Below are 20050 nucleotides of genomic sequence, written 5' to 3'. Positions count from 1 at the left end.
GCGAGATTACCTCAAACATGCGGATGAAGAAAAAGATCGATGTTGTTTCTTGGAATATGAGGGTGAGGCCGTACATGTATCCGTTTTATGTAAGAGAATTTGCTTTCTAGAAAAGTTTCCTAAATGTAATTGAATTAGAATCAACATCTCTTTAGGCATTCATTTCAAGCATTTGCATCACATTGCATTACATGCATTAAAATCCATTGAAAGAGTTTAAACGAGTAAATCTATTTCAGCTAACCTGGAAAACCAACCAACCAAACACCCTTACGGTATCCAAGCAAAGACTAGAGAAATGGAACAAATGTTGGAAAAATTAGAGCAAATGCAGATCCTGATGCGGGAGCAATTGACTGAATTTCAACAGGAGATGAGAGATCAAATGTTAGAATTACGGAGAACTATGATAAACCAGTTCAACCGATTGCTAGCTGGAAAGTCAAAAGAAGTGCAAGACCCGGTGGTTTACTTTAGGGTTAATAATGAGAATATTGTCTATTCCTTAGATTGTACCCCGACAAGTGCCCAGGTCCAGCCAGATGGGTGCCCACAAGGGGCACTCTTTACTATCGGATCCCAATATTATCAGACTGGTACATCGACACCAGTGAATTGCCTGACAGGCTTAGGATCCAATTTGAAGAACGATTTAGTTAATCATGTTGCTAATCTAGCCGAAATAAAGCAGATGAGGGTAGAGTACCCAGATACTGTAAATGCCCCAAGGAAAAAGGGGAATAAAAAGGATAACGCAGGCGGATATAACAAGGGCCACACAAAACCAATCACTATGGGAAGGCCAAAGACGGAGACCACCAGCCATCAGAGCCCTTTAAAGCAAGGACCTTGTGTGAAACAAGGTACGGAGAACCTCCAGTTTACGCCAATCTCGATGACGTATAAGTAGCTATATCAAAAGTTATTCGATGCGCACATTGTTTCCCCTTTCTACTCAAAACCCCCACAGCCTCCGTACCCCAAATGGCACGATGCGAATGCACAATGCAAATACCATGCGGGAAATACGGGGCATTCCATAGAGAATTGCATTGCTTTCAAGAAACTGGTTGAAAAATTCATCAACATGGGTGTTGTCAAGTTTGATGACTCTAGTGCGAAAAATCCGTTACCCAATCATAATTGATAATGGAGCCAATGTAATGCACAGAGAAGAGTGGGAGGTGTTCACATCGACGAAAAGCAAATGAAAATGGACCTTGTTGGAGTGTTTTAAGCAATTAGCTTGCGGAAGAGATCCCTATAGTTTTTAGAGCTTTTCTAGAGTAATGTTCAGAACATTTTGTTGTTTTTAGCCTAGAAATGATAGAAATTCCTTTGTGAAATAGGCTTATATCTGAACGTTGTTATTTTAATGAAATACATATTTGCAATTATTACTGAGCCAATATTTTCATTCTTTACAAACAATTCCAAATTCTTTCATTCTTTTGAATTTACTTCTAAATTGTTATTCATTCATTCATAATCATATTTTTCTTATTGATTGGCCTTCAGTAAAGTCTATTTTTCTTATTTTCTTTTTCAAATGTACCAAAAAATAACTTAATATAATTTATTTATTTGTAAATTTTGTTAAAACCAAATAATATAATAATATTTTTCTTTAAATAACACACTTATTAACAATAAATACAAAAAATCGAAAACATAACGTTGTTGTCAAAGGTAAGGATTGTAAAACCCGAACTGATTTGCTCCAAATGGAATTGATTTTGTTTTTTTGTTTCTTTTGAAAAGTGGATATAGGGTGGGGTAAGGTGGATTTTTTTTAGACAGTGGATATAAAGTAATTATGGTAATTGTTTGTCTCGTCCTGCCCTATCCCATTTCACTTTATGAAATTACCATGTTATTCTTGTGTATATATAATTATTAAGAGAGTAAAAATGTAATGTCTTCCTCTCACTGCCCTCGCGAACGAGAGAAATCAACACTAATACAAATATAACTATTGTAGCTTACTGCAAGTATGATAGGTTAATTGTAATTGTAGTGTTACAATGGAACATCAAAATATTCCAATGATCAAACTCAAAAGAATCAGCAATTTAGCGATTTCTATTCAAAAATGCATGTAAGAAAGGGGCTAGCAAGCCACGTACTCACTAATTTCCATAGTACGACAATGTATAATTGGATTTTAATTAAACTAATTAACTATCTAGCACTAAAGAAGATTAAATCGTAGAACATACAAAGTTATAAAACTAACGATTTAATTAGCAAACAATGGTTGGTTGACTTCAACATGGTTGATTAACAATTGAATTAAGGATCTAAATTACTTAAACTCCTAAAATGGCTCAAATTTGCCTTTCGGTCTCAATCTTACCAAGTTAGACAAATTAGTCTGATTTATCTCTCGATATTGTTCGACTAACCTGGGATTAACAAATTGATTGTTAATAAGATCTCCTCTCGGTTTCACTTATCTTAATTTTCCCTTAGGGGCGTCAATCCTAAGTTTTTATGTTAATTCGATTTAGTCCAAATTATTACAATTCAGTTCCTGACCTAAAAGTTAGATTACCCTCATTTCCATCAACCAATCTCTTTAAGTTTAGTTACCTATACTCCTACTTAAGCAAACAAGAACACAATAATAGCATAAAATGTGCATAAATAGAAAATACAATAAAAATAAAACTAGGTTTTTCTCGAAAAAGCTTAAAAGTAAACAACGATGGCAACAATGGTGAAGTAAACTAACAGTCTAACACTAAAGAACAGTTACAAAGAGTTTTTAAAGCATTAAATAAGGTCAATGAAACTAAGCTACATTAACAACTACTTAGTTACAACTAATACCCTAAATCTATATCTAAAATCTTAAGAAAAATAAAGAAGAAAACTATTCTAACCCTAAGCTAAAGATGAGAGGAAACCTAAACTAAAAGCTCTATTTTCTTCAATCAATTTTCGGCTTTTTAAAGCTGATTACAACCTTATTTTTATGATCAAAATGTCCTTAGACGTTTTTTATTTGATTAGTGCTTCGGGTGAACAAAAACTACCCCTGATGTCATTTTTTGTCCCCTCAAGATAGTGATGTCACAACATCGTCGACAATCTGCAAAGTAAGGGTTGGGGGTTGGATTTCGTTGCTACGTGGGAAAAGCCCTTGTCGTGACGTCGTGCGTGTTTCATGTCATGGGAGCTTCGTTCTCTTCATTTCAGGCCTGTTGGTGGTATTACGACTTCTATGCTTCGATGTCGAGATACCCCTTCCTTTGGTGATGTTTTCGCTCATGTTTGGGCCACCATCAAGCTTCTACAACACTCAATCAACCATTAGGGTCCAATTGGTGCATTCAACCAATTTGGATCTCATAATAAGCACAAAATGCACACTAATAACTTATTAATGCGAATCGTTAAACTAATTAAAAACACAATAAAAACATCAAAATTGCTCGAGAATAAGTTCATTAAGTGTAAGAGAGAGCCTAATTTGACATATTAAATTATGACAGATCACTTATAGAAAAAAATATTAAGGGTAAGTAGGGAAAAATTAAATTGAAATGGAATGAGGTAAGGCAGGACTGGGTAAGTAAGTCTTGGCCCTTTGATCAAATGGAAAATTTTAATTAATAGTCTCTCTCAAGTATAGATTATTCATTTTAAGCTTTTTAGTCATTTGAATAATGAAAAAAATTATACTTTTGGCCCCTCAAAATTTTAAATTTTTATCTTGACCCCTTGATAGTATGCTAAATTAAACAATAGGGACTAAATTTCGAATTAGACCAGGAACCAACACTAGAATTTGATCCTTCTTTTTATCGGCGCACCCTGTTTTGTCCGACCCAATCTAACGGCAAATACACAAAAATGTATACATTACGTGTTAAAAATCCAGTTTGAAAAAAAAAAAATCAGCTAATAACTGAAGGGCCGAAGCTGATCCATTTTTCATCCATAATTTACATCAATAATTTCAGGTGAATTTTTGCATAAAGTTTCAATTTTTTTTAATTAAAGTTGCTTTTGATCAGTACTTTGTCAAAATTGGAATTTATATTTGTTAATTTTAATAGCTGATGCATGTATATATATTGTTTATTGTGGTTCACAGTTTAGGAAAAATAATTTGCAGCCTTTTCTTGATTGCTGATGTTTGTTAAGCATGGAATGAATTCTGGGTTTTCATCTTTAGCTTCATCAGCTGTTTTAAGGAGGCAACAGTTTCTTATAAGATCTCTAAAGGGGTACAGTGTCAGTGACAAAATAAGAATGGAAGCTGTGAAATGCTTGAGTGGAGGAGCCTCTTTAGAGGCTAATGCTGAGTCTGTTTTGAGAACAATTACCCCATCACTTGACCCTACTAGACATAAAGGCCAAGCTGGTAAGCCCTTTCGAATAATAGGTCATCTCTCTTTTTTTGTGTATTTGTTTTAGGGTTTAGGGTTTAAGGCCAAGCTGGTTGAAGTTACTTGAGGTTTTAAGAATGTGTTTAATTGAATTGGATTTGATATGGGAATCCCATTTCTTTTACAGGGAAGATAGCTGTTATCGGAGGGTGTCGTGAATATACCGGTGCACCTTACTTTGCTGCTATTTCAGCTTTGAAGATTGTTAGTGAATATATATACTGGTTTCCATTCTAGCATTGTATCTATAAATGACCCTTCGGTTTAATCGAATGTGTATCTTTTTCTTCCTCTTGCAGGGCGCGGATTTGTCGCATGTTTTCTGTACAGAAGGGGCTGCCACAGTTATAAAAAGTTACAGTCCTGAGTTGATAGTGCACCCTATTTTAGAAGAGTCATATAATATTAGGTGATCTCTGTCTCCATTTGCAAATTAATCTTTCGATAAAAATTGGTTTAATTTCTGACTGTTGTGCTGTTTCAATGTGAAAGTGGTGTTAATGATGAGGGCAAAAGAGATATCTCAAAGAAGATTCTTTCCGAGTTTGATAAATGGATGGAAAGATTTGATTGTCTGGTTGTTGGTCCGGGGCTTGGAAGGGACCCATTTCTTCTGGTGTGTTTTTCTCACTTAAGATACATGCATATGCATTTTTTATTTCTAAATACTTTGAGTACCTTTTCAATCTAATTTGCAGTTGTGTACGAAGAATGTGCATGTTACATGGAAGCTTTTCGGTTTTTCCTTAATTCTATTTGGGGAATGTTCAAGTAGTATCGTGGTCATTTTTCCAGCTTGTACTTATGAGAATTTAGCTTTTAGCTTTCATGGATAAAAACATGCGATATATGGCAATACTTAATGGTCCCAATGCTGTTAAAATGCATCTTTTTGTGGAGTTACATTCGTCCATTGATTGTGAACATGTTTGTTCTTTTGTTTAGCTGACCATTAACCGGAATGTATATGACAATTTTGCTTTAATCATGCTCTGAAGGGTCATAATACTGTTTGGCTTTGGTCGTAGCTGACTTAGTAATGCCATGCTTGGTTCATTGACCGAGAATTGTGAATGCATATGCTTTAAACCCAAGCAAAGCCTCTGCAGAATGCAAAATTCTTATTTTAATCTCGAGGAAAAATGGTTTCTAACCCCCCCCCCCAAAAAAAATGTGAAATGAATAAACCTTTTTCTCGGAATATATGATTAGAGCTAAGCGCAAGTGACTTGTTCCTTGTTCCTTGACAAGCTAGATATTTTCGATGCAAATATTCTGCAATTGTTCTTGGTGACTGCATGGATTCCTAGTAATAGCTCTTTCATAATCACTTTCATTTTGCGAAATCTTTTCAGGAATGTGTGAGCAAAATCATGACACGTGCAAGGCAATCAAATGTTCCAATAGTTGTAGATGGGGTATGTAATCAGTAAATACGAGTATGCGGCATTGTCTGGTGAAATTTCATGCTACATACCAGTTTCTATCTTGATTTCCTTTTAATTACTGTTATTTCCTAGGACGGACTCTTCCTTGTGACAAACAGTATCGAGCTTGTTAGTGGCTATCGCTTAGCTGTCTTGACTCCGAATGTGAATGAATACAAGCGCCTGGTTCAGAAAGTTCTAGGTTGCGATGTAAACGATCAAAACACTCATGGGGAACTGCTTTCTCTTTCGAAACAGTATATTCCTTTTGCAAGTTCTCTTTTTTCACATTTTCCCCCATATATGCATTTAAAGCAACGATAATTTATTATTGTCAAGATATTTTCTTTGTCATGAATATATAGGATCTAAACCTTTTTTTTTCCTTTCTGGTGAAAGCCTCAGAGATTTCCAGTTATTATTTTATCGTCTGTCAGTATATCGACATTGTTCAAACAAAACTGCATGCTTATGGAATTATCTTATAGCTGTCGGACTGTTGAGATTCACTCTGCATATTGTTTTTATCCAACGCATTGGTTAGGAAAGAAAACTGATTACGTCCGTAACATATAGTGACAATAGAGAACGTCTCTGCATTTTTCTTAGGTATAGTCAATGTAAGTAGAGCTATTTATTCAAGCAGCGTTGTATATCCCTTTAGAATTCTTTCACTTTCGAATGATGGACTTAGAATATCGAGACCACCTTCTTTGTATTTTCATTTGTAGTGTTGCATTTGCTATACTATGTACTCATGCAATAAATTTTATTGCAATATCCCAAAATTTTTCTAATTTGAAGTGCCCCTATTGGTTAGGATCGGTAATGTAACGATCTTAAGGAAAGGAAAGTCTGACCTCATTAGTGATGGTGAAAAAGGTATGGAACCCTGACTCATAAATGTATTATTCTCTAAAAACTATGCTCTTTATTACAACATGAGTCAGGAACGGATTTCTGAAGCACCCTATATATGTTTTTTGTTTGGAACGTGTGGAACTATTTTTAATGTTACACCTTTTGTTTTATATAGTCCAATCAGTAAGCATTTATGGATCTCCACGGCGCTGTGGTGGCCAAGGTGATATTCTTTCTGGAAGGTAATTGGTTCATTACGATTTCCTTTCAGTTTGTGCATTGTACATTCCATTTGATCATTTTGGCTTTTCTACCAGTGTTGCGGTATTTTTATTTTGGGCTCGTCAATGCAATTCGGCCGCCGAAAGGGAATCAACTATCAGGTAGTTCTGGCTCCAGCTAACTCACTGTCATTGCTCTTATCTTTTCTACTACATGATCGTCAATTGTTTTCTTAAAACACGGTGTCACTACAGTCGAACAAATCCAACCGTGTTGGGTTGCATTGCTGGATCAGCTTTATTGAGGAAGGCTGCAGCTCTTGCTTTTGAGCATAAAAAAAGGTCAACTCTTACCACCGATATCATCGAACACTTGGGGCAAAGGTACACTCACCTATCATGAGTATCAGTTTAAAGTGAAATAAAATTTCAATCTTACCAGTTACTTCCGAACAATGCAGTTTGGAAGCGATTTCTCCAGCATCTTGATAATAGACACCAATATAGATGTCTGTCCCCGTATGCACTCGGAAGGCTGTTTCGATGACAAAAGTCTAGTGTGCTAAAAACTTTTCTTTCATGTAATGGAATATAATAATATTTCAGTGTTTGCATGGAATGTTGATGAACATAATGTAAAAGGTGAGAGGATTCTATTATAGGGTGGAGAGCAATGAAGATCTCTACTATTTTATCTTGAGGTGATTAAAGTACCTTGGTTAAGCCGTTGACCATTCGGGTACTTTCACTTTCTAGCGTCACGTCACAAGCCAATATTGTCTTCTTTTGAGTACCTGCAAGTCTCTCAAGATCCCTCCATTCGGTCTGGCAGGGCAGGTGGGTTACTTGAAGAAGACAATACCAGTTTGTGATCACTATGCCAACACAGTGCAACTACCCGGGGAAATGATAGTATTAGGTTGGCCAGCGAGTTGTGACGGTTGTACAGGCATGTCAAAAACATCAATAATAAAGATGACTGAATTCACCCATGTTGGTCCGATTTAACATTCATGGTTATAGATATGATTTTCCAAATACATGAAAAACATGTCACTTCGAATTTACAACTACCCAGGGAAATGATAGCATTAGGTTGGTCAGCGAGTCGTGACGGTTGTACAGGCATGTCAAAAACATCAATAATAAAGATGACTGAATTCACCTATGTTGGTCCGATTTAACATTCATAGTTATAGATATGATTTTCCAAATACATGAAAAACATGTCACTTCGAATTTACAAAAGCAAGTATCTTTGAACTGTTACACTATATATATAAAACTAAATTGTAATGCAATATAGCAATGCACTGATATGTTGTAGAATTCAATCACATATTAATATACTACGGATATGATGATTAATTCACTTGCACTGTCCTTTAAGCTCTTAAGTAGACATTAAGATCACATTTATGAATCCGGAGGCGGTTGCTGCTGCTGCTGTGGCGGCCATACCGGCTGACCGGCATGAGGGCCAGACTTTTGGCCATAAAAGGTGGGATCCATCACCGGCTTACCTACAGTCATACCCGGAGCACCAGCCTGGGGAGCAAGTTGAGGCGGCATGTAATAGTAAGGAAGACCATCAGCCGATCCTTCAACTCTCGGAACAGATGCGAGAACCTCATCTTTTATATCCTCTCTCGGGACGATATCAACCAGAAAATCGAATATATCGGTCCTTGTTATTGCTGCTCCGATGTCATTCTTCTGAAGGGTCCTCCTCTTGTTTTCCTCGGTGTGATTCCACGACCTCAGTGTCAACTCGAGAATGAACATTTCACAGGCCCTAGCAAACACGACCGGAGCTTCAGCTGATATCATCCTAACATCCTCATCTGCCTTCATGATCTTCTTAATCCTGGCCAACGGTAAGCTATGGTTTTTAAAATCCGTAGCCTGCTCAATTTCTTGATACTGATTCGCCCAAAAGCGCTGGAGTTGTTGTTGCAATTGCTGCTGTTGTTGTTGGTGGATATGCTGATAAGCTAGTTGCTGTTGTGCCAGCTGGGCCGATGAAGCAGAGGGGCCAGCAGGCTGAGTAGGGGGTTGGACTGAACCGACTGATCCAGGAGTCGAGGTTCCCATCATTTGATTCGCTTGATAGCCGGTTATACCATAAGGAACTGCCGCTGCACTACCAACTATGCCCATGGCCGAAGTCTGCCCATGGCCTTGCTGATCCATAACCACAAACTGCAGAGAAAACCAAAACTATTTGGAAAAACAATGATGGCAGAGGATTGCTTTAACAACAATATAACCACAAACTACTATCCTAAAAGAAAATAAAGTGTATAAAAATGGATTTCCATAACCTAGAGAACTCAAATATGAGTCACTTTTGATCTTTGATGGAAATCAAATTACCAAAATGTCTTTTAACTAATTCATACTCAATGGTGAAAGAAAATGGTAAAAATAACAGACAATCAAGAGATTTCCCGTATTTAACAGGTAAAAACTCAATAGTAAGAAATCCTACATCACCATTTGTCAAGTTGCTGATCTGGGTTTAGTTATGTTTTACAAGCTTATTCTTCGAGTCTAGCTAGTACAAATAGAAGGCTGAAACATATTTAGTTGCAAGTCCTAAGCCTAAAGCATCATGATACCGGAATTAAACACTTGGGACAAATCAGGGAAAAAACATTTATCTTTGGTTAAGCATTTGCCGGTTATAGCTGCAACGATAGATCAAATTTGGACAAGTTAGTTATAGCTAGGACTATGGACTGAATCCAGTATTTAACTACGGGCAAATCAGGGAAAAAACATCTATCTTTGGTTAAGCATTTGCCAGTTATAGCTGCGACGATAGATCAAATTTGGACAAGTTAGTTATAACTAGGACTACGGACTGAATCCGGTATTTAACTAGTAAAAACTCAATGGTAACAAATCCTAGCTTATAAATGCAGTGCAAAAGGACTCCCCACCCTGCAATTGTCAAGTTGCTGAATCTCGGTTTAGTTGCCTTTTTACAAACTTGTTCGTTTGAGTGACTAAAGTTTTTGTTAGCACAGATAGAAAGCTGAACTTAGACATATGTTACAAGCCTAAAGCCTCATGATAACGAAGCTAAAGTCTTTATCCATGACAGAAGCCTATCTAGTTGTATGGATTAAATTCAGATGCCGAAAAAGTTGGCTAGATACATTTGACAACAAAAGAAACAATATATTGATGTCAGAGTTAGATTGCTGTCGTTTCCTTGTAAATTCCGCTAATCAATCCTAATTCATAATCCAAAAGCATGGAAACAGTCTAAATATTCTAAAATAACATTGAAATTAATTCAAATCATTCAAGAACCAAAACATCAAAACCAAACCAAAACAAGCATAGAAGTTATACATAACTATATAAATAAAAGCAGTTCAACCAGAGAAACGTATAAATTATGAATAAAATCAAAATCAAAATCAAATGAAATTGCTTTGACAAATCTATATATGAGAAAACATCAAAAAACTAAAAAATTCAACAGAAAATTCAACGATGATCGAAGAAATAAGTTGAGCTATAAAATTAAAACTGTAAAGAAAAAAAAGGAAAAATTTGTACCTTATGCTGCTGCTCGTTGTTTAGCTTTGGATCAGTTGATTTTGTTCATAAATTGGAACCCTAAATGGGAAAAAGAAAATTGAGAGAAAGGGAAATTATTGGTCGATTAGTGGAGAGAAGAAGCTGAAAACTGTGTCATTATTATTATTATTAAAAGAAGTGAGCAACTTTCACTATCTCCCCACTCACAACGCGCGTTGACTTTCAGTTTGACTTTCTTTGTCTTGCCTTTTTTACCCTTCCTTTTCTTTCCTAATTTAATTATAGTTTATTTTTTTTTATTTTTTTATTTTTTTTTGTGAATGGAAAGAATTGATTGAATTATAAAATGTAATGTGAAATTTAGTCCTTAATATTTATATTTTTTATTAATTTAATTTTTTAGGTAAATTTAATTTTCAATTTTGTAAAAAGAGTCTAATTTAGCCATCAATTTATTTTTAGTCGAATTATTATTTTTTAACAGCATGACAATTTACGTGTATTTCATTTTTTATGTATTCTTTAATTTTAATTTTTTTTTTGTATATTTTTATAATTTTTATCATTAGGTTTTACCTTAAACACTTTCTGCTTGTGCATGTTCCATTATATTACTCAACCAATATTGATAAATATTTAATTAAACGGATGTTATTTTTTATTTAATTCATTTCATATGAGTTTAACATTATGATTATTAGTCTATATTTTTTGATACAATGCCTATAATTATTGATAGTCTTTTCCCAACTCTTAAATAAAAGAATAATGTGTTTCAGCGCACTTGAACCCAATATTTTATTGCAATGGCAATAATGTCGATGTCAACTGAGCTAAAGGTGTGTTTAGCATTGCTTTTTAAAAGTATTTTTGGGATTAAAAGTGCTTTTGAAGCAAAAAGAATGCTAAACAAACTACTTTTGATTAAATTTTTTGAGTTTTTAAAAGCATTTTTGAGAAGAACCAGAAGCTAAAATTTTTAGCTTTTATTCTCCCAAAAGTACTTTTAGTCTTTAATTACTTTTTCGCCCCTCCAACATGGTATTTTTCCTTCTTCTTAATTACGAATGTATTAAAATCATTAATTAAAAATAAAAAATTATTTTTTAAATAATACAAATGTGTTAATATTTAATTACAAATATTTAATATATATTTAAATATTTAAAATATAGTTTATATATTCTAATTAAATTTTATAAATAATTAATATTTATTACTTAAAAATATTTAAAATTTATATTTCATATATTAAAATATTAACAAAAAATTATAATAAATTATTTTTTATATTCTTACTAAAATATAATAATATTAACTAATTTGGACATTATTTAAATGTATATTTGTTACTTTATAATATCTAGTCTAAAATAAACATTTTATTTCTCAAAAGCACTTTTTGACCACAATACTAAAGAGTCAACTCTTAAACCAAACTTTTCAAAAGTACTTCTAAAAAATATTTTTCCACAGCACTTTTCAAAAGCACTTTTCAAAAACAATACCAAACTAGCCCTAAGACTCAACCGGCTTATACAAATAGTTTTAGAAGGGTTAATTTCAAAACAAATTCAAAATTTAAAGCGAGCATGCATGTTGATATTGGATATAAGATATATTATACTTAAATGTGTTTATGGCCGGGTCAGGTTGGGTTCAAGTCGGTTCTAGGTATAATATTAATACATTTTATATTTGTCTAAATTTGATCTGGCCTAAAATATGAGCTTAAAATTTTGCCTTAACCTGCTCATATTTATAAATAGCTAACCCAATCCTATTTTAGACTCACCCATATTGTTTTTGTAAATAAAGATATATTTATATTATTTTTAACTTAAGATTTAATAATTTTATATATTTTTATTTATTAAAATTTATTTATATTCATCTTAACACTTTTTAATGTTTACATTTATAGTAATCTATAATACTATTATAGATTTAATTTTTATGTGTTATATATTATTTCAGAATAGGGATGGATTTAGATTGATGTAAACCTAAAGTAGTTTTATACCCTTCCATATATTTTTGCACGATTAATCTTTTAATGATCCAACCGTTAAATTTATCAATATAATTGTACTTGTCATTATTGTAAATTTTCGAGCTGATCCAATGTCTTTCATATCAATCTAAAATATTGTATATATTAATATTAATTGAATAGTTGAATTTTTTTATATAAAACAAATAGTTAAACTTTTTTATTTTATGTTAAAATTGGCGGGCATGATCCATATAAATGGAATATGAAATTTGACGGTTGGAATATACGAAAGAGTGTAAGACGACTTTAGTTTTACACCAGTGTAAGTGGATCTCTCCCCTTACATAATATATAACATTATAAACTAAAAAAATGGGTTGGGTCAAGCCAAGCTCGGCCCTTGAATGTTCAAGTCGTAACACGACCTATATTTTAAACGAGCTTAATTTTTTTGCCTAAACCCATTTTTTAGGTCTAATATTATTGTTCAAGTCCTCCCAAATTTCAAGCAAGCATTCGGGTTTGGGTGTGTAGCTCGACCATGAACAAGTCTAAATTTATACCTAAACTCATAAAAGATGGATTTAAAAATGCATTTGGTTCAATAAATGTAAGATTGCCTTTGATAATAGAATTATTATGTACGATTACTTAGCACATTATTGGATATGTTAATTACCATATTTGGCTCATTTGATTGAAATTTATGATTTTATTATTTGATTGACGAAATGTAAGATTATCTAGGAAACACATTTTCATAAGCTCTCCTCGTAATAAAATTTATTTATTTTTAAACAAGTTTAGTTCTTGTAATGTTTATTAGTCTCAATTTCCATAAATTTATCATAAATTATGATGATTATTGTTTTTATTACAATTTATGTATTTATAAGTAAATATATGGTGTTGAAATAAATTTATAAATCACAAGTATAACAATTGATGAAACTTAAAATAATAATTTAAAATAATGTAATAATCAATAATAAACAAGATTAAGAATAATGATTTTTATTAGACTTATATTTTATTTAAATAAAAATTAAATTGATTAATATAATAAAAGCAAAGGGTAAATTTGTCTAAAATGTAAGATTCTGGCTGAAATGTAATACAATCAACCCTCTTTATAACAGTCATCTGCTAAAATAACGTTTCGTTATAATAGTCAAGTTTCTAGTAGAACCAATTTTTAAAATTTTATTTTAACCCTCCATGATAGTATTTCCACTTATAACAACAACAATCATAGTTATGAAGTACATTGTTTATTAAATTAGTTCTCTATAATAACTTATTGTTTAAAATTTTGAGTAAAATTATAGTTATTTCATATAAGCAAGCCTATTAACTATAATTTATTAAATAAAAACGATCTTAATTAAAATATTATTTCAATAAAATGTTTAATTTTCAGATGAAAAGTTCTATTAATCATATTTTATTAAATGAAAATAATCTTTAATTAGTGAAATTAAAGATATCAATTCAAAAAACTATTAAGTTCTCTAATGTTTATTGAGTCTTAGCTCAAGTGACATCGACATTGTTGCTAGTCTAGAAGGACGTCGGTTTGAGTGCGTAGAAGTATTTTATCCTCCTATTTAAGAGTTAGGGAGTGACTACGGGTCCTATATTTTATTTTTGTTGATTTGATCCCCACATTTTTTCCTTTTTTGAACATAATTCCCATTTTTTTCTTCGATGGGAATTCACGATTTGAATTTTATGATTGGTTTACAATAATTATCTCTCTATAACAGTATGATGTTATGAATGTATAACAACCATATTTCTATAACAGGTAAAATCTTAACAAACAAATAGGGTTTTTATAAAGAGTGTTGACTGTATTACCTAAAGAATAAGTAGTATTGAGACTACCCTATATTTCGAAAATTGTCACTATTGAAAATATGAGATTACCTTCTCAAGCCAATGTTTAAAACATGTTAGAGTTGTGTGACCCAAATTCTAAGAGACTGCTTGCAAGTCAAGTTAAATAAAATATATCTTCTTTCTAGAAGATTTAGTATTTATGAGTATAATATATTTAACATTTATTCGCATAATATATTTGACTTTAATTAGAATTAGGTTTTTTAACCTATAAATATATGTAGTTGAAACTCCTATTGTAATCATTCGAATTTGACATAGTGAATTTTCTTTTCCCCTACCCGTGGTTTTTTTCTTAAAAGGATTTTCATGTAAAAATCTGTGCGTTATTTATTTTTATTTCTCTTTTCTTTGCAATATATTGTCATTACCGACGTTCTATTTTTACAAATTGGTATCAGAGCTTCCAGTTTGTTTATCTCGATCACGATAATGACGTCTTTGAAGTATGAAATTCTGTTGTTGAACACCATATTTGTGTTGTGGCAGATTAAGATGCAAGCAGTTCTTGCAAAGATGGATCTGGAGGATACCCTGCTAAGGATAGATAAGAGGCCTTCGACATTAACAGATGAAGAAAAGAAGTATAAAGATCAAAAGATATTAACACAATTACATCTGCATTTGTCTAATGAAATTTTGCAGGATGTGATGAAGGAGAAGACCGCCGCTACATTATGGAAGAGGCTGGAACAAATATGTATGTCAAAAATTCTAACCAGCAAGTTGCATATGAAGCAGCGTCTTTATACTTATCGTTTGGAGGAATGTGCGTCTGTGCACGAACACTTAATAGTCTTTAAAGAAATTTTCTCAAACTTGGAGGCCATGGAGGTTTAGTATGATAAGAAAGATCTAGGGTTGATTCTATTTTGTTCGTTGCCTCCGTCTTATTCAACCTTTAGAGACACGATTTTATATAGCCGCGAGACTCTCACAATTGATGAGGTTTATGATTATTTGACCTCGTATGATAAGATGAAGCATCTTATGGTTAAACTCGACTTTAAGGGAGAGAGTCTCATTGTTCGTGGGAGACAAGAATGGAATACTGATGATAATCGTGGAAGGACATAAGAACGAAATCCTCACGATAAATTTAAGGGTAGGTCGATGTCTTCTAATAGAGGTAAAACTTGTAACTTCTGCAAGAAGAAAAGACACATTAAATCTAAGTGTTATAAGCTACAAAATAAGATTAAAAAGGAGGTTGCGAATCAAAAGGGAAAACAACCAGAATATTTTGGTGAAGCTGATGTTGTAGAAGACTACAGCGATGGTAAACTTCTAGTCGCTTCTGTCAACAATTCTAAAGTGAGCGATGAGTGGATTCTTGATTCGTGCTGCACCTTCCACGTGAGTCCCAATTGGGATTGGTTTACAACTTACGAAACAGTGTCTGAAGGTGTTGTTTTGATGGGAAATAATGCTTCCTGTAAAATTGTAGGTGTTGGAATGATTAAAGTTAAGATGTTCGACGGAGTTGTCAAAACACTTAGTGACGTGCAGCATGTTCCAAAATTGAAGAGAAATTTAATTTTGTTGAGTACTCTTGATTCAAAAGGGTACAGATGCACAGCTGAAAGTGGGGTTTTGAAGCTTTCTAAGGGTTCCCTTATTGTGATGAAAGGGCAGAAAAACATTGCCAAGTTATATGTTTTGCAGGGTTCTACTGTTACTGGTGATGCAGTTGTCGCTTCCTCTTCCTTGCCAGATGATGATATTGCTAAAATTTGGCATATGCGCCTAGGGCATATGAGTGAGAATGGCATAGCAGAATTGAGAAAAAGAGGACTTCTTGATGGGTAAGGAATTTGCAAACTAAAGTTTTGTGAGCACTGCGTTTTTGGGAAGCAAAAAAGAGTTTGATTCACTAGAGGAATCCATAACACGAAGGGAACATTGGAGTATATTTATTTTGATCTGTGGGGCCATCCAGAGTGCCTTCAAGAGGTGGAGCTAATTATATGCTAACTTTTATTGATAATTTTTCCAAAAAAGTTTGGACGTTCTTCCTAAAGCAGAAAAGCGATGTGTTTTCTGCATTTAAGTCTTGGAAAACAACAAGTTCTGTGAGGACTGCATTTTTGGGAAGCAAAAGAGAGTTTGGTTCACTAGAGGAATCCATAACACGAAGAGAACATTAGAATATATTCATTTTTATCTGTGGGGGCCATCCAGACTGCCTTCGAGAGGTGGAGCTAATTATATGCTAACTTTTATTGATGATTTTTCTAGAAAAGTTTGGGTGTTCTTCTTGAAGAAAAAAAGCGATGTGTTTTTTGCATTTAAGTCTTGGAAAACTATGATTAAAAAATAGATGGGAAAACAAATAAAATATCTCCGTACAGACAATGACTTAGAATTCTGTTCTGATGAGTTTAATAAACTATGCAAGTCAGAAGGGATCGTGAGACACTTGACAGTTAGTCATACTCCATAGCAAAACGGCATTGCATAATGAATAAACAGAATAATCATGGAGAAAGTTCGATGCATGTTATCAAATGCCAACTTACCAAAGTCATTTTGGGCCGAAACAGTCTCTACTACATGTTTTTTTATCAACCGATCTCCATTCGTTGCCATTGAGAAAAAGACTCTACAAGAGATAAGGTCTGGTAATCCTACTGACTATTCTGATTTAAAAATCTTTGAGTGTCCTACGTATGCTCATGTTGATAATGGAAAATTAGAACCGAGACCTATTAAATATGTTTTTCTTGGTTATAAAGCTGGTGTAAAAGGGTATAAATTATGTTGTTCTGAAAATAGAAAAGTTGTGATTAGCAGAGATATTGTTTTTGATGAAACTACTATGCTACCTAACTTATCTCTTAAATACTTTTCCAATAAAGAAAATCAAAAGCAGATGGAGCATTAGATTAATCCAGAATCTACAATAGATAAGAACTCTTCAAGCCAATACAAAAATTCAGAATAGAGTTGTTTTTTTACCACAATACTCTATTGCCAAAACAAAACTAGAAGAGAAATTAAATCTCCAAAGAAGTATGCCGAGGCTGATCTAGTTGCTTATGCTTTAAATGTGGTGAAGATATAGATGCAAACCAAGAGCCATCTAATTATTCTGAGGCGGTTAGCTATGAAGACTAAAAAATTAGATGTTTGCTATGCAAGAGGAGATGAAATCACTCCACAAAAACAGAACATGGGATATTGTGAAACTTCCTAAAGGTAAAAAGGTTGTTCATTGTAAATGGGTTTTTAAAAAGAAAGAAGGGACTCCAAGAGTTGAAAAACACATATATAAAGCAAGGCTTGTTGTAAAGGGTTACAGTCAAATTCCAAGAGTGGACTTCACAGATATGTTCTCCCCAGTTGTGAAACATAGTTTGATTCGAGCTTTACTTGATATTGTGGCCATGAATGATTTGGAGCTTGAGTAGTTAGATGTAAAAACTGCATTTTTGCATGGAGAACTTGAGGAGGATATTTACATGCAACAACCATAGGATTTTACAGTCTCAGAAAAATAGGGCTATGTTTGCTTGCTGAAAAAGTCCCTTTATGGTTTGAAACAGTCACCAAGATAGTGGTACAAGAGGTTTGATTCCTCTATGATTTCTCATGATTTCAAAAGAAGTAGTTTTGATAGTTGTGTTTACTTTAAGAAAAACAGTGATGGTTCTTTTGTGTATATAGTCTTTTATGTTGATGACATGTTGATAGCAGCAAAAGATAAATGAGAGATAAGAAAGGTCAAAGCCCAACTAAGTGAAGAATTTAAGATAAGAGATTTGGGACCAGCAAAGAAGATACTTGGCATGGAGATTCTCAGATATAGAAAAGCAAGTAAATTGTACCTAATTCTGAAGGGGGACATTGAGAAAGTTCTTTGCAAGTTCAATATGCAGAGTGCTAAGCCTGTTAGTTTTCATTTAGCAGTCCATTTCAGACTTTCATCGGCTTTATCTCTACAATCAGATGATGAGATTGAGTACATGTCACATGTTTCATACTCTAGTGTTGTGGGATCTCTCATGTATGCTATGGTTTGTTCACGTCCAGGTTTATCATATGCAGTCAGTGTAGTTAGCAGATACATGGCAAATCCTGGTAAAGAACATTGGAAAGCAATTCATTGGATTTTAAGATACTTACGAGGTACTACTGATGTTTGCTTGTAGTTTGGAAGAACTAGAGATGGAGTCGTTGGGTATGTTGATGCTGATTTTGCTAGAGACCTTGATAGAAGAAGATCTCTTACAGGTTATGTCTTTACAATCGGAGGTTGTGCAATCAGTTGGAAAGCCACTTTGCAAACTACAGTCACTTTGTCTACCACTAAAGCTGAGTACATGGCGATTACTGAAGCTTGTAAAGAATATATTTGGTTGAAGGGACTCTTTAGTGAACTCAAATAATACCTTCAAATCAGTACAATATTTTGTGACAGTTAGAGTGTCATATTACTTACAAAAGATCAAATGTTTCATGAAAGAACAAAACACATTGATATTGGGTATCATTTTGTTCGTAATATTGTTGCTCGTGGTGATATTGTTGTAAGCAAAATTAGTACTCATGAAAATCTTGTAGATATGATGACTAAGTCACTTCCTATAACCAAGTTTGAGCATTGCTTAGACTTGATTGGTGTTTATTGTTAAAGTTAAACCCTTAAGGGGTTTTATAGAAGAGGTGAAAAACTTGTTTGTTGAGAATTCGTGTCAAGGTGGAGATTATTAGAGTTGTGTGACCCAAATTCTAAGAAATTGCTTGCAAGTCAAGCTAAACAAAAAATATCTTCTTTCTAGGAGATTTAGTATTTATGAGTATAATATATTTGACTTTGATTAGAATTAAGTTTTTTTAACCTATAAATAGATGTAGTTGAAACTCCTCTTGTAATCATTCGAATTTGACATAGTGAATTTTCTTCTCATCTACCCATGGTTTTTTCCTGAAAGAGTTTCCACATAAAAATTCCGTGTTTTTTATTTTTATTTCTATTTTCTTTGTGATATATTGTCATTACCAGCGTTCTATTTTTACAAAACCCAAACACAATAATCAAATTTCACAACCATACATATTTATATTTGGATATTACATAAATTAAAGTTTATCAGCATGTCCCGCGAAAGTATAATAGACTGACAGTTGTATAGCTAAAATTATTCTTAGCGATCTTAATAAATTATCGACTTTTGAAGACCCACCTGATCATGCTAATTCTTTGTTCGAAGAAAATGCTCATCAACAAGTGGTTAATATAAGCTTCCATCAGCCTTATTGTAGGCAGTTGTTTTCTATAAATAAATAAAAAAGGTTATCGGACCCGCTATTACAGCTAAACTTTCCCCCAAAAGACGGATTCCTTCATTGGTTTCAGGATGGAAGATAAGCAACTTGCTTTAAATATACTCATATAAAGACATTAGATATGCTCCAAATTCTTGATTCTATCATGCAATTTAAAAATTCCATCCATAATTTATAAGATATTAATAATATTAAAGATAATTTAGGTTCGAATAAAATTGTAAAAAATAATAATTAATAATTAAATACATATAAAAATTGAATTAATAGATATTAATTGGCCAACAAATAATTTTAATAGTTTTATTTATAAAAAAAAATATTGTATTAATTCCACAAGTAGAATTAAAAAATTACTATTGTCTCATTTATTTTATATACATTTTTATTTGGGATAAATAT

At 33.0% G+C, this 20050-nt stretch overlaps 2 protein-coding genes across 4 annotated transcripts; one reads left to right on the top strand and one right to left on the bottom strand.

Annotated features, from left to right (window-relative positions):
• The first annotated feature begins 3815 nt into the window (after positions 1-3815).
• On the top strand, positions 3816-7565 carry LOC107927761 (ATP-dependent (S)-NAD(P)H-hydrate dehydratase). 2 transcript variants are annotated; one of them, XM_016858866.2, is made up of 12 exons: positions 3816-3968; positions 4103-4372; positions 4525-4601; positions 4697-4806; positions 4890-5013; positions 5753-5815; positions 5918-6081; positions 6645-6706; positions 6861-6927; positions 7003-7068; positions 7162-7290; positions 7368-7565. In XM_016858866.2, exons 2-12 carry the CDS (start codon positions 4141-4143, stop codon positions 7393-7395), a joined length of 1122 nt encoding a protein of 373 aa, XP_016714355.2. In that variant the 5' UTR covers positions 3816-3968; positions 4103-4140; the 3' UTR covers positions 7396-7565. The 2 variants fall into 2 exon arrangements, with proteins under 2 accessions (XP_016714355.2, XP_016714356.2); XM_016858867.2 differs by having other exon boundaries at positions 3838-3968; positions 4184-4372.
• A 511-nt stretch (positions 7566-8076) lies between these two features.
• LOC107927762 (nuclear transcription factor Y subunit C-3) lies at positions 8077-10649 on the bottom strand. Of its 2 annotated transcripts, none has more exons than XM_016858868.2 (2): positions 10480-10649; positions 8077-9108 (listed from the first exon to the last, which is right to left on the bottom strand). In XM_016858868.2, the coding sequence occupies exon 2, from the start codon at positions 9097-9099 to the stop codon at positions 8323-8325; it is 777 nt and encodes a 258-aa protein (XP_016714357.1). In that variant the 5' UTR covers positions 9100-9108; positions 10480-10649; the 3' UTR covers positions 8077-8322. The 2 variants fall into 2 exon arrangements, with proteins under 2 accessions (XP_016714357.1, XP_016714358.1); XM_016858869.2 differs by having other exon boundaries at positions 8077-9126; positions 10480-10617.
• Positions 10650-20050: the final 9401 nt, after the last annotated feature.

Source organism: Gossypium hirsutum, chromosome D02 (genome assembly GCF_007990345.1).
Source record: "Gossypium hirsutum isolate 1008001.06 chromosome D02, Gossypium_hirsutum_v2.1, whole genome shotgun sequence".
NCBI classification, from domain to species: Eukaryota; Viridiplantae; Streptophyta; class Magnoliopsida; order Malvales; family Malvaceae; genus Gossypium; species Gossypium hirsutum.
The sequence above is the reverse complement of the archived record's forward strand: the minus strand, read 5'-3'. Positions and strand labels throughout refer to the sequence as shown.